The following is a 15,565-nucleotide window of genomic DNA, read 5'->3' on the forward strand; positions in this document are numbered from 1 at the left end:
TGAGCGCTGCACTTAAGGGGTTAATGGCGGGGATCGAAGCTAATTTCGGTCCCCGCCGTTACAGCCGGATGTCAGCTGTAAGATACAGCTGAGATCCGGTGATGATGGCACCGGCTCAGCTTCTGAGCCGGTCCCAAACATTTGGCGTACATGTACGGCAAGATGCGGGAAGTCAGTACTTTCCATGACGTACATGTACGGCAAATGTCGGGAAGGGGTTAAGATCAAATTCCTTGAATAGAAGTTTTGAGCAACTGCAGCAACGAACATTTCCACAGTCTCTGGAGACCAGAGTATAATTCTCTGCAACCACAACATTTCATGAACTGTTCACGTGAATTCCCTCTAATTAAATAATGCCTACTAAATGGCAAGTCTCTTCACTGCTTGTGTTTTTGGGGTTTTTCTTTTTTTCCTTTCTACTGTAAAGCAAATCAGTCCACAACATTGACTTGTTGCAGTGTTTCTTCTATATTGCATCTTGTATGATTTTGGCCTGTCTTTTTGCATCTGAAAGAAACACAAATTTATGTCATGTTTATGAAGATAAATCTAGCAAGTGCAAATGGATCAGTCAACATCTACTAAGGATCCCCAAGCGTTTTATTTTATTATTTTATCAAAATCATCCCAAAATCTAAGGTGAATGTATTCATAAATGGTAACCTACTTAGGTCTCATGCACACGGCCTTGCCCATAGTAACTGCCCGTATGTGAAGGAAGGAGGCCCGATCCGTGAGTTGCCGAAAGTGCACAGGTAGGGAAGGAGGCCCCCTCCGTCTGCCGCACGGCTGTGTCGATCAATATGCTGATCCATGCACACAGCATTTAGGGCAGCTGAGCGGGCCCTCACCTACTCCGGGCACCTGTACAGCCAAACTGGCTGCACCGGCGATATGTCTGCCCCATTACGAATATGTTTGGTATATTAAAGCGTTGCCCATCTGCACCCCTTTGAATATGACTTATTAGAGCATGTAGATGTCCTGCTGGACTTAGTGTAACCATGTATAACCGGGCAACCATGAATAACATGGTCACCCATACATTTGAGTGGGTATCAAATAATACTAGATTTTCCAAAAATGATTGGCCATTGACAGCTTTCTCCAGCAATAACATCTAATGGCCAGAGGTTGGATCTGCCAGACCTAGGGCGTCAGCTGATCATCAAAGCAGCTTCATTCAGAGAAGGGTCTATCTGGTAGGGACAACCCCAATAAGGACATTTACTGCTCTCTCCAACTTATTGCTCAGGAAATACAATGGGGAGATTTGTCATTAGTGTGTTAAAATGCATACATTTTATGGAGACATTGAAAATGACACAAATGGCACACAAAACTAAGCAGAAATTGGAGTAATGGTCGTGGTTGTTTTCCATCTATATTTTACCAACACACCCAATAAAACATTATTTTCCTCTTTGTAGAAATGTGAAATACTAGAATTGTTACTAATGTAAAACCTGAACATGCTTTAATGCACTCTACTGGTACTTTTGTCCACCAGTCTTCTATGAAATATAATATAGAACTAAGTGTTATTTTGAAGTCTACCATTTTAATCTATGCTATGAACAGAGGTACAATTTATTATTTAGATTTACTAACACCACCATATTGTAGTAATCGTATCATTTTTATGATCGATGTATGGCTTATACTATTGTAAATAACCTTAACCTTTGCCTGGACAGATATTACACGGGCAGATACATTCTGCCATAAATATGGTATTTTAATGACCTCAGAAAAATGTGTAAAAGATTAAATAAAAGATGAGAATGTACAATAGTTTATGACTCTCTGCCAAACATTACAGCTGGATTTAAGAAGACTTGTATAAAACTACTAATATAGTGCCTCACTAGTGATCTACTAGTGAACATGTAAGCTGTTTTAAAGGCTATGTAAACCTTTGAAAGGCAATTTTTTTAAAATATATATAGATATATATTTTTAATATATATATATATATATATATATATATAAATACTTTTTATTAAAAATTATTTTTACATTTTTAGATACTGCTGGTCTATATTCTCTATATACAGCAATTGTATCTAGCACTATTCACTGAATCTGTCACTCCCGCGGACCTGACGGGTTCAGTGTTGGTGGGTCCTGCATGTCTGACACGCGGGATCCACCTGTAATCTATCACATCTAAGTTCACAACATAACTTAACTGTGATAAGTGAATAGCAAATGATACAGCTGCTCTGTATAGAGAATACAGAGCAGCTGTATCTAAAAAAGTAAAAATAATTTTTAATAAAAAAGATTTACAAAGTTACACAAAACACACTGATACATGTTTTAATAAAATTTTTTGCCTTTCAAAGGTTTACGTAGCCTTTAACCCCTTGATGCATTATCATGCAATGTGATAAGTGTTATAGGGAAGTATGGAGGGCGCTCACAGGCTGAGCGCCCTCCATACCCTGCGGGTGTCAGCTTTGTTTTACAGCCGACAGCCCAGACTAACAGCCGGGAACAGCAATCGCACTGTTCCTGGCCGCTTAACCCCTCAAATGCTGCGGTCAATCTCGACCGCAGCATCTGAGGCGTTATAGAGAGGGGGGCGCCAACCTCCGACAGCTCATCGGCACCCCCCTAATGAAGGCCCCCTGGGCTGCCTTTTGTCTGCCTCTGTTAAGCCGTGTCTCTGGCACGGCTTAACAGAAGCCTGTGAAAATGACGATATACTGCAATACATCTAATTATTGCAGGTTTAAGTCCCCTAGGGGGAGTAGTAAATGGTGTCAAAAAAAAAAGTTTAGTAAAGTTATTAGTAGTGAAAAAAAAATAAAATATTAAAAGTTAAAAAAAAAAAACTTTTCCCATTCTTCCTCTAAAGTAATGTAAAAAAATAAACAAAATTGGTATCGATGCGTCCGTAAAAGTCTGAACTATTACAATATACCATTATTTAACTCGCACAGTGAACGCAGTAAAAACCCAAACATTTTAACCACCAAAATCGCTGTTTTTTGTTCACTTTAGCCTGCAAAAAAAATTTCATAACAAATGATCAAAATGTTGTACATACCAAAAAATGGTACCAATAAAAACTACAGCTCATCCCGCAAAAAATAAGCCCTCACACCCCTCAATCCACGGAAAAATAAAAAACCTATATAAATTTGGTATCGCCGTAATCGTATTGACCCGCAGAATAAAGTTCAGTTGTCGTTTTTACTGCATGTTGAAAGCCGTAAAAACGAAAAACAAAAAAACAATGTAGGAATCACAGTTTTCTTACAATTTCAGCCCACAAAGAATTTTTTTCCAGTTTCCCAGTACATTATATGGTACTTTAAATGGTGCCATTAGAAACTACTACTCCTCCCGCAAATAATAAGCCGTCACACCTCTCCATTGACGGAAAAATAAAAAAGTTATGGCTCTTGGAGCGCGGTGATTGAAAAATGGCTCGGTCCTTTAGGTCAATTAGGTCAATTCCCGGCGCGTAAAACGTGCCAAAAACACGCCTAATTCCCATAGTCAATGGGAGTCCTAATTACGTGCCCAAAAACAAACCCAAAACGCGTCAAAAAATGCATCAAAAACGTCTGTACTTTAAAAAGCGCTTTGCAAAAACGCTAGCATTTTTGATGCATTTACACATCGTTGTACAAGGCCTTAGATTATACCACTACAAATTAGGGCAGGGGCGGATATGAACATTAGAGGGCCCCCTTGGAAGAACAGCATGTGGGCGTTGTTCATTAAGGAACAACCCACCCTTATGTCTCTCTAACAATCCTCAATAATTGTTAGCTATTGTCATTAGCTCAATCCCTTACATGCAATCCACTAGACAGTACAAAGCTGTTTTTAAGGTGTCAGTGGGCGCTTCTACATACTGGGCCCCTGTGCAGTTGCACAGGTTGCACCATTGGTATGTCCACCCCCAGGGGCGTAACTAGGAAAGACTGGGCCCCATAGCAAACTTTTGACTGGGCCCCCCCCCTCCACTGGGTGTCACACAACCCCCCCTTGTAGATAGGGCCTTTTTTACAGCCCCCCTGTAGATAACGCCATACAGCCCCCCTGTAGATAATGCCATACAGCCCCCTGTAGATAACGCCATACAGCCCCCTCTGTAGATAACGCCATACAGTCCCCTATGTAGATAACATCATACAGCCCCCCCTGTAGATAACGCCATACAGCCCCCTCTGTAGATAACGCCATACAGCCCACCCTGTAATTAACGGCATACAGACCCCTTTGTAAATAGCACCATACAGCCCCCTGTAGATAACGCCATACAGCCCCCTCTGTAGATAACGCCATACAGCCCACCCTGTAGATAACGCCATATAGCCCCCCTGTAGATAGCGCCATACAGCCCACACTGTAGATAACGCCATACAGCCCACCCTGTAGATAATGCCATACAGCCCCTCTGTAGATAGCGCCATACAGCCCCCCTGTAGATAACGCCATACAGCCCCCTGTAGATAGTACCATACAGCCCCCCCCTGTAGGTAACGCCATACAGCCACCCCTGTAGATAACACCATACAGCCCCCCTGTAGGTAACGCCATACAGCCCCCCTGTAGGTAACGCCATACAGCCCCCTTGTAGGTAACGCTATACAGCCCCCCTGTAGGTAAAGCCATACAGCCCCCCTGTAGGTAACACTATACAGCCCCCCTGTAGGTAACGCCATACAGCCCCCCGTAGGTAACGCTATACAGCCCCCCTGTAGGTAACGCTATACAGTCCCCCCTGTAGGTAACGCGATACAGCCCCCCCTGTAGGTAACTCTTTACAGCCCCCCTGTAGGTAACGCCATACAGCCCCCCCGGTAGGTAACGCTATACAGTCCCCCTTGTAGGTAACACCATACCGCCCCCCCTGTAGGTAACTCTATACAGCCTCCCTGTAGGTAATGCCATACAGCCACCCCTGTAGATAACGCCATACAGCCCCCCCTGTAGGTAACGCCATACAGCCCCCCTTGTAGGTAACGCCATACAGCCCCCCTGTAGGTAACGCTATACAGCCCCCCCTGTAGGTAACGCTATACAGCCCCTCTGTAGATAGCGCCATACAGCCCCCCTGTAGATAACGCCATACAGCCCCCCTGTAGATAGTACCATACATCCCCCCTGTAGGTAACGCCATACAGCTACCCCTGTATATAACACCATACAGCCCCCCCTGTAGGTAACTCTATACAGCCCCCTGTAGGTAACGCCATACAGCCCCCCTGTAGGTAACGCTATACAGCCCCCCCTGTAGGTAACGCCATACAGCCCCCCTGTAGGTAACACTATACAGCCCCCCTGTAGGTAACGCCATACAGCCCCCCGTAGGTAATGCTATACAGCCCCCGTGTAGGTAACGCTATACAGTCCCCCCTGTAGGTAACGCCATACAGCCCCCCCTGTAGGTAATTCTTTACAGCCCCCCCTGTAGGTAACGCCATACAGCCCCCCTTGTAGGTAACTCTATACAGTCCCCCCTGTAGGTAACGCCATACAGCCCCCCCTGTAGGTAACTCTATACAGCCCCCCCTGTAGGTAACGCCATACAACCACCCCTGTAGATAACGCCATACAGCCCCCCCTGTAGGTAACGCCATACAGCCCCCCTTGTAGGTAACGCCATACAGCCCCCCTGTAGGTAATGCTATACAGCCCCCCTGTAGGTAACGCTATACAGCCCCCCTGAAGGTAACGCCATACAGCCCCCCTGTAGGTAACGCTATACAGTCCCCCTGTAGGTAACGCCATACAGCCCCCCCTGTAGGTAACTCTATACAGCCCCCCCTGTAGGTAACGCCATACATCCCCTCCTGTAGGTAACGCTATACAGCCCCCCTGTAGGTAATGCCATACAGCCCCCCCTGTAGGTAACAACCCATGCAGCTCCAACCCCCCAAAAAAATCAGACCTATAGTGTGTCCTACAAAAGACATGTATCCCCTATCCACAGGATAGGGGATACATGTGTGATCGCTGGCACTGATAAGGAGAATGTGGGACCGAAAGTCCCCCTAAATTCTCCATGACTAACCTCTGACTTCCGGAGTCTGCGCAGCTCAATAAAAATGAAGGGAGCGCTGGTCACGCATGCGCACAAGCGCGTCCGGCGCTCCATTCATTTCTACGGAGCTTCCAACAGAGACCCTGGAAGTCCGAGGTTTGTGATGGAGAACTTCAGGGGACTTTCGGTCCCCCGTTCTCCCTATCGCTGCCAGCGATCACACATGTATCCCCTATCCTGTGGATAGAGGATACATGTCTTATGTAGGAACAACCCGTTTAATGGCAGAGCGGGGAGATACCTCCCTTCTCTGCCGTAGTGTTCAGTGGCGTCGCGCTGTAGCAGCCATAGCGGCAGCTAGCGGAGCCTCCGGCCATGGTGGGGGCCCGTGCCAGTGGGCGACACGGGCCCCCTCATGCCGCGGGCCCCGTAGCAGCCGCTACGGCTGCTATAGCGGTAGTTACGCCACTGTCCACCCCTGAATTAGAGTTATATCAAGCCCCAGGCACAGCTCCAGATACAAGAGTATGAAGTAGTTTTTGACAACTTAGAGATGAATGATGATATTGTTATGTGTAAAAAATATAGAAAAGAGCAAAGGTTCGCTGACTCTTATGAAGTGAAATGTGGAAGTTGCTACCTGGTTGCGATAAATATGATGAAGGTAACTTGGATTTTGCAAAGCAGCATCCTCAACAGCTCTGCAGATCAATATGTTCTTTCTCTTAAACTTGGCTTCTCGGATCGACTATTCCTCTGCTTGTATCTTTACTTATATACTTTTAATGTTTCTTCTCTTTATATGTTTTCCCGATGTACATGTTGTACATTTGTACATAACAAATATGTTTTTTTTTCTTACCTGTGTGGAAAACATCTACAACATTTTTATTCCTGTCCTTTTTAGCTATGTTCACACTTAAAGAGGCTCTGTCACCAGTTTTTTAACTGCCCTATCTTCTACCTAATCTAATAGGCGCTTTAATGTAGATAAGTAATGTATTTGGTTTGTTTTTTTAAACTTTTATTTTTGACAAAGTTATGAGCATTTTAAGTGTTTTGGAGGCGATGTCTGGTCATACTCCTGTCGCTTAGGGTATGTTCACACGCTAGCTGGCTTTTACGGCTGAAATGACAGCCTGTTTTCAGAAGAAAACAGCTGCGTCGTTTCAGACGTAAATGCTCCTCCTCGTAATATACGAGGCGTCTGTGACGCTCGTATATCTTGAGCTGCTCTTCATTGAGTTCAATGAAGAACAGCTCAAATTACGTTGCAAAGAAGTGCCCTGCACTTCTTTGCCGAGGCAGTCAATTTACGCGTCGTCGTTTGACAGCTGTCAAACGACGACGCGTAAATTACAGGTCGTCTGCACAATACGTCGGCAAAAGCATTCAAATGAATGGGCAGATGTTTGCCGACGTATTGTAGCCCTATTTTCAGGCGTAAATTGAGGCATAATACGCCTCGTTTACGTCTGAAAATAGGTCGTGTGAACCCAGCCTTAGGTGAAGGAACTACGGCAGTAAGTGACAGCTGTAACGTCCGCAGTCGCAGACCGCAGACTCCTATCATCCTGCGGACGTCTTCCTCCCCAGAGATGCCAGCACATGCGGCCGTCCTGTCCTGCAGTGACCACTAGGGTGCGCGCTGGAGCTCATTCCCGGCCTTAATAGGCCAGAGCACACACATGTTTTAGATTTGACTGATTGCTCCCAGATCACCCTGAACTATAAGAAGGGCCCTGCCCCTTCAGTCATTGCCTGAGTGTTGTTAGTATTCCCATTTCAGTCTTGCAAATGGTCCCTTAGTGTTATCCTGTTCCTGTTGTTACCTGCGCCCTGCTACCTGTATCCTGTATCCCGTGCGGTGTCCTTGTTCCTGAGCCTGTTAGTGTTGGAGTCTTGTCCTATTTCACCTGCTGTCATCTGCCACTCCCAGTGTTATCTGCCACGTCTGGCGCAACCTGCTGCACCTGCTGTCATCCGCCACATCTGGCGTAACCTGCTGCACCCACCTCCATCCGTGCTAAAGCCTCGGCCACTGTCTGGACTATTCAGGTACCCTAGCATATGACTTTGTATTGTTTGGGTGCTCTGTTGCTTGGCCAGCTGCCTCCCCGCTGCGGTGGTGCGGCCTAGTGGGTCCACATACCCACAGACCGTGATAGTACACTCAAGCCATGGACCCCACTGGTCAACCTGAGACCTTGACAACACAAGCTATGCTGGCAGAGATGCAAGACCTTCAGTCACGGCAAGACCAACTCCTCCTGACAGTGAACGCCATTGCATATCGGCTGGTTGCTCAAGCACCAGTCATCACCGCACCTACTCCTGCTGTTCCTCCTGATACACCTCCTGTCTGTGCCAGTTCCGATCCCCTATGCTTCTTGCCGCTACCTCCTCGCTATAACGGAGACAGGAGGTCCTGCAGGGGATTTCTGAATCAGTGCCAGATCCACTTTAGACTGCATGCCAGGGCCTTCCCCTCTGATGACGCTAGGATAGCCTTCATAATCTCTCCCCTTGCTGACAAAGCAGTGGCATGGGCAAATCCTCTGTGGGAACATCAGGGAACAGAGACTCGTGACTTACGTGATTTTTATGGACTTTCCGTTCGATATTTGAGGAACCTGGGAGAGTTTCTTCTGCTGCTGCATCCCTGCTGACCCTTCACCAGGGAGACCTCTCCGTGGGCAAGTATCCTGTTCAGTTCCGTACCCTGGCTGCTGAACTAACCTGGAACAATGAGCCTTTGGTGGCCATATTCTGGCAGGGACTATCTTCTGGGATTAAAGACGAGCTGGCCGCTCGCGATCTGCCACCTACCCTGGACGATCTCATCCTACTAGCCACCCGGGTTGACATGAGGATCCGGGAGCATTCCCAAGGGGTTCTCCATGAGAGAGGATTTCCTAGGCTGGCTTCTACTTTCCAGCAATCCCTACTGTCCTCTTCAGTTGTCCCACCAGGGGAGCCTATGCAGATGCACCGAGCCAAATTGTCTACCCAGGAGAGACAATTCAGACGCACTTCAGGACTTTATCTGTATTGCGGCCTCGGAGGCCATGTTGTGCGTTTGTGATCCCAGAGGCCAGAGAGACCCCAGTGCCTAGGATTGGTTGGAGAAACGTCCCTAGGCAGAATGGTACCAAATAAAATGTTAAATTCCAAGCTGACCATTCCTGTGACCATAATGTCCGGCGAGAAGACGCACCGGGTTTCTGCCTATCTGGATTCCGGGTCCGCGGCAAACTTCATCCAAAAGGATCTAGTGGATTGTCTCCAGTTGCCCACAGTTCCTCTGGAGACATCTTTGGCTGTTGCCTGGGTTAATGAACTGCCTCTACCTTATCCGATTGTATCAGAGACCAAGCCGCTGAGGCTCCAAGTTGGAGACCTTCGTTCAGAACTGATTTTGTTTCTTGCTTTGCCCAAAGCCATCAATCCTGTTCTGCTGGGTCTGCCTTGGCTTCGACTACATGCCCTAGTCATGGACTGGAATTCCGGAGAGGTTCTCCAATGGGGCACCAAATGTTTCAATCGCTGTCTGTTGCAGATCCATCCTGTCCAGCCTCCTCTGCCTCAGTTATTGGCAGGATTACCCCCTCATTTCACTCAGTTTGCGAATGTCTTCAGCAAGAGGGAGGCTGAGACGCTGCCCCCAAATCGGATTTATGACTGCCCCATTGAATTGGTTCCAAATGCCTCTCTGCCCCGTGGATGGGTATACCCTCTCTCCCTGCGAGAGACTCAATCCATGTCTGTCTATATCAAGGAGAATTTGGAGAGGAATTTCATCCGAAAGTCTTCCTCCCCGGCAGGGGCCGGGTTCTTCTTCGTTAAAAAGAAAGACAGATCTCTTCGACCCTGCATTGACTACCGTGGTCTCAACCAGATCACGGTCAAGAACAAATACACGTTGGCCAGGTGTTCCACATATCCACAGACCGTGACAACAGCACAGCGTGATCTCACGAGATCACGCTGTGCTGTGGATTAAGCTGGACATGAATGAAGATAAGTGTATGACACTTCTCTTTACTACGCCCACAAGCGCCCGACATACGCAATAAATCTGTCTATAGTGCTTCATCTGGCTGGTATATGTTAGTATACCTTCTTTTTCAAGGATGGAATAGCATGGTAGACTCTTCTTACATAGAGGTCTATGGGTGACGGTTAACACCTCATTTAACCCCTTAGATGCCATGGTCAATAGCGACCGCGGCACATAAAGCGTTTTGAAAGAGGGGCGTGACCCCCTCTGACAGCCCGTAGAGCCCCCCCAAAGTACAATTGCAGGGTGCCAGCGGTTGGCATGGCAGCTCGGGGGCCTAATGAGGGTCCCCAGGTCTGCCATCTTTGTACTCCTATTAATCCATGCCTCCAGGAGGGCTTAATATGTGCATGTCAGAAACACAACATACTGCAATACATTAGTATTGCAGTATATAGTGCAAGCGATCCACTGACCACTGGTTCAAGTCCCCTAAGGGGACTAGTAAAAAAAAGTAAAAGTAATTTCAAGTTTTATGTACAATATTAAAAGTAAAAAAAAAACAAAAAACTTTTCCTTATCTCCCTAAAGCATTGTAAAAAAAAATTATAAATAGAATTGGTATCGCTGCATCCGTAAAAGTCTAAACTATTACAATCTAACATTATTTAACATGCCTGGTGGACGCCATTAAAAAAAAAAAAAAAAAAAAATGCCAGAATGTCAGTTTTTTTGATCACATCAACTCCCAGAAGAAAATGGAGTAAATAGTGATCAAAAACTTGCATGTACATACCTCAATAGCAAAAAAAACTACAGCTTGTCCTGCAAAAAAATAAGCCCTCATACCGCTCAATCAATGGAAAAATAAAAAAAATATATATAAATTTGATATCGCCGTAATCATATTGACCCGCAAAATAAAGTCAACATGTTGTTTTAATTGCACGGTGAACGCTGTAAAAAACAAAGTGAAAAAAAATGAAGGAATCGCTGTTTTTTTTTATTTTTCACACCACAAAGAATTGATTTCCTGTTTCCTAGTACATTATATGGTAAAAAAAAAATGGTGCCATGAAAAACTACGACTCGTCAAGCCCTCATATGTCTATATTGACAGAAAAAGAAAAAAAATTATGGCTTTTGGAAGGTGGGGAGGAAAAAAATAAAATCCAAAAAATGGCTGCGGTGAGAAGGAGTTATAGCCTATAGGTGATGGATGGCGCTATTAGGCATCTGTCACAGCCTGCGTTTAATGTATACGTTGGGAGCTTTTTCCTGACATATACATTAAACATAGGCAAAAAAACATCATGTGCACATGGCCTAAATGATAAAATTCTGGTTGCCTCTATAGCTGACACTTAAGGGAGTTTACAGTATACAACTTATACATTGAACTTAAAGAGGCTCTGTCACCACATTATAATTGCCCTATCTCCTACATAATGTGATAGGCGCTGTAATGTAGGTAACAGCAGTGTTTTTTATTTAGAAAAATGATCTATTTTCACCAAGTTATGACCTATTTTAGCTTTATGCTAATGACTTTCTTAATGCCCAACTGGGCATGTTTTTACTTTTGACCAAGATAGCGTTGTGGAGAGAAGTGTATGACGCTGACCAATCAGTGACCAATCAGCGTCATACACTTCTCTCCATTCATGTAATCAGCACATAGTGATCTTGCTAAATCATGATGTGCAGTCACATACTCAGACATTAACGTTACTGAAGTGTCTTGACAATAAATAGGCATTGCTTCCAGCCAGGACGCGATGTCTATTCACAATCCTGACACTTCGCTAACGTTTGTGTGGGACTTACAGCACAGCAAGCGTGATCTCGCTGTAAGCTGTCATTTACAGCGTGATCTCGCGACATCACGCTTGCTGTGCTGTAAGTCCGACACAAACGTTACCGAAGTGTCAGGATTGTGAATAGACATCGCGTCCTGGCTTGAAGCGATGTCTATTCACTGACACTTCAGTAACGTTAATGTGTGAGTATATGACTGCACATCATGATCCAGCAAGATCACTATGCGCAGAGTAAATGAATGGAGAGAGGTATATGACGCTGATTGGTCAGCGTCATACACTTCTCTCCACAACGCCCACTTGGTCAAAAGTAAAAACACGCCCAGTTGGGCATTAAGAAAGTAATTAGCATAAAGCTAAAATAGGTCATAACTTGGTGAAAATAGATTGTTTTTCTAAATAAAAAACACTGCTGTAATCTACATTACAGCGCCGATCACATTATGTAGAAGACAGGGCACTTATAATGGTGACATAGCCTCTTTAATATTAAAACAGTATTGGTGGAAGTACACCCTAGAGATGTAATTCATGAAAGTAAGGGAAAGTGGAAAAAGAGAAATAGGGTCACTGACTGATGACCAATGAAAATATCTAAGGGAAGTATCAATACAAAAATGACGTATTTCTTTTATTATAAATAGGATGGACTAAACACCGAAAATAATGAGTAAATTTGAGGGAACTATATCTGATAGATGTTTAATATGTAGGCAAACTAAGGGTGAGTTTATACAAATGTACTGGGTTTTTCTGCTTAAGGCGTCCAGATTGCAGGGAGTGGAAAACAGTCATGTGCAGAATTATTAAATATGAATAAAAGATACACAAACAAGAATGAAGTGGAACACTTTGGGAGAATTGAGAGTTCTGGATACGAAGTTTTCCCCTAAAGCACAGCATACATTTTATTAACTCCTTAACGCCGAAGGACGGATATATCCGTCCTCAGCAGCTGCTAGTTCGCGCAGGAGGACGGATATATCCGTCCTGTGATGGCGTGGGTACTGAGACTGTACCCACGCGATCAGCGGCAAGAGCACGGCTGTTATACACAGCCTGGCTCCTGCTGCAGCTGCCGGAATCGAAGCGCGCGCCGATTCCGGCAGTTTAACCCATTAAATGCCGCTGTCAATAGTGACAGCGGCATTTAATGTGTTTGACAGAGGGAGGGAGCTCCCTCTGTCACCCGATCGGCGCCCCCGCAAACAAATCGCGGGTCGCTGTCGGGTTTACATGACAGCCGGGGGTCTAACAAAGACCCCCAGGTCTGCCTTCAGCATCTGCCTGTTAGGCGATGCCAGAGGCATGACCTAATAGGTTGCCTGTCAGTTTTACACTGACAGGCAATAATGCTTTGGTATACTAAGTATACCAAAGCATTATATATGCGATCGGCACATCGCATAGTGAAGTGTCCTGATGGGACTTTAAAAAAAATGACAATCAGTTAAATAAAGTTGTTGAAAAAAATAAATAAAAATTACAGTCAAAGTCAAATAAAACTACTTTTTTGGCACAAAAAGTGGATTTATTTAGTAAAACTGTCAAAACAAATCACACATACACATATATGGTATCCCCGCGATCGTAACAGCTTGACCAATAAAATGAACACATTAATTAAACCGCCGGATGAACGGCGTCCAAAGAAAACGCAAAAAACAACGGCAAAATTCTCTCTGTTCTCCCATTCCCCCCATAAAAAATAAAATAAAAGTTAATCTATAAGTCCTATGTACCCCAAAATAGTACTAATGAAAACTACACATTGGCCCGCAAAAATCAAGCCCACGTACGGCCACATCGACGGAAAATGAAAACGTTACGGCTCTTGGAATGCGGCGATGCAAAAACAAGTAATTTTTTTCTAAAAGGCTTTTTATTGTGCAAACGTAGGAAAAACATATAAAACCTCTACATATTTGGTATCCCCGTAATCGTGCCGACCCATAGAATAAAGTTAACATGTTATTTACGCTGCATAGTAAACGGCGTAAATTTATAACGTGAAAATCAATGCTGGAATAGCTGCTTATTTTCAATTCTCTCCTAAAATAAAGTTAATAACAGTTAATCAATATGTTATAAGCATCTAAAAATGGTACAATTACAAAATACAACTCGTCCCGCAAAAAACAAGCCCTTATACGGCTATGTAGACGGAATACAAAAATAGTTACGACTCTTGGAATGCGACCGTGAAAAAACAAAAAATAATCCTTGGTCATTAACGTGCAAAATGGCCCAGTCATTAAGGGGTTAAGCTAAAAGAGGCTGAGTACAGCATTTTAACAACATGTAGTTTTAAGGTTAAACTATATTCATATAAAATATTTCATCAAATTTCAAAATCTATCTTTATAGTACTTAGAGCTCAGTTTTTAGACATAGCATAGACATAATTAAAAGATAACATCCTGGCTGACTGTCACTACGACTAGAGGGAGATTAGGAGCTTGCTGCATAATGTTTCATTATTATTATTATTATTATTATTATTATTATTATTATTATTATTATTTCAATTATAAAAAAATATAAAATTACAAATGTATTTCTTATTTTACTTGATCAATCTTAATCCCCTATCACACTTCCTCCAACACCCCTCCCCAGGAGGAGAGAGAAGAATAAAAAAAAAAATTTTTAACAAGAAGAAATACCACCCATCCTTCTTAATTTATTTTGACTTTCCTTGTAACTTCCTTAACCCCTTAATGACCGGGCATGTTTGTACCTTAATGACCAAGCCAGATTTGTCAAATCTGGTATGTCTGACTTTATCAGAGAATAACTCTGTGAAAGTTTTGAATATACAAGTAATTCTGACATTGTTTTTTCGTCACATGTTGTACTTTATTTTAGTGGTAAAAGTAGACTGATACAATTTGCGGAAATTAATTAAAAAAATAGAAAAATTGAAGAAATTTTGTAAAAATTACCATTTTTCCCTATTTTTAACTACAATATGTCACATATGTACACACATACTGTACAATTTTTTTAATTAAATATATATTTCTATCTCTTTACTTTATTTTGGCAGCACTTTTGAAAAAATAAAATTTATTTTCAGCAATTTAGAGGACTTACAAATTGAATAATAATTTTATAAATTTTGAAGTACATTTTGTTTTCCTGCACCAAGCCAGGTTTTCAGAGGCTCATAGGTCTCAGAGTGATGGAAACCCCCACAAATGACCCCATTTAGAAAACTAGACCCCTTAAGGTATTTACCTAGGGGTATAGTAAGTATTTTGACGCCACAGTTTTTTGCTAAATTTAATACATAGCAGGTGAAAAAAAAATTCACTTTTTTTTATAAAAGTATCAGTTTGAAGACCAATTTCTTTGTAAAGCGACCATGAGAATGAAGAAACACACCACAAAATCTATCACCCTGTTTCTCCTGTTTTCAAAAATACCCACATTGTGGCCCTAATGCGCTGCCTGGACACACGGCAGGACCCAAAAGGAAGGGAGCACCCGGAGGCTTTCAGGACACATATTTTGCTTGAAAATGTTTTAGGCCCCACTGTATATTTGGAGAGGCTTTGAGCTGCCAGAACGATAGAAACTCCCCATAAGCGACCCCCATTTAGAAAACTAGACCCCATAAGGTATTTATTTAGGGGTATAGTAAGTATTTTGACCCCTCAGATTTTTGCTAAATTTAATGCATAACAGGTGAAAAAAAAACGTATTTCACTTTTTTGACAAAAGTATCAGTTT

At 43.5% G+C, this 15,565-nt stretch overlaps 1 protein-coding gene across 1 annotated transcript in view; it reads right to left on the reverse strand.

The window, feature by feature from the left end:
* Window positions 1-434: 434 nt before the first annotated feature.
* The window catches only part of EPGN (epithelial mitogen), a 32,768-nt gene continuing 17,637 nt past the window's right edge, over window positions 435-15,565 (reverse strand). Inside the window, exon 5 of the mRNA XM_075849801.1 lies at window positions 435-510. Coding sequence (XP_075705916.1) covers window positions 435-510 — 76 coding nt within the window. The remainder of the gene's footprint in view (window positions 511-15,565) is intronic.

Source organism: Rhinoderma darwinii, chromosome 1 (assembly GCF_050947455.1).
Source record: "Rhinoderma darwinii isolate aRhiDar2 chromosome 1, aRhiDar2.hap1, whole genome shotgun sequence".
NCBI classification, from domain to species: Eukaryota; Metazoa; Chordata; class Amphibia; order Anura; family Rhinodermatidae; genus Rhinoderma; species Rhinoderma darwinii.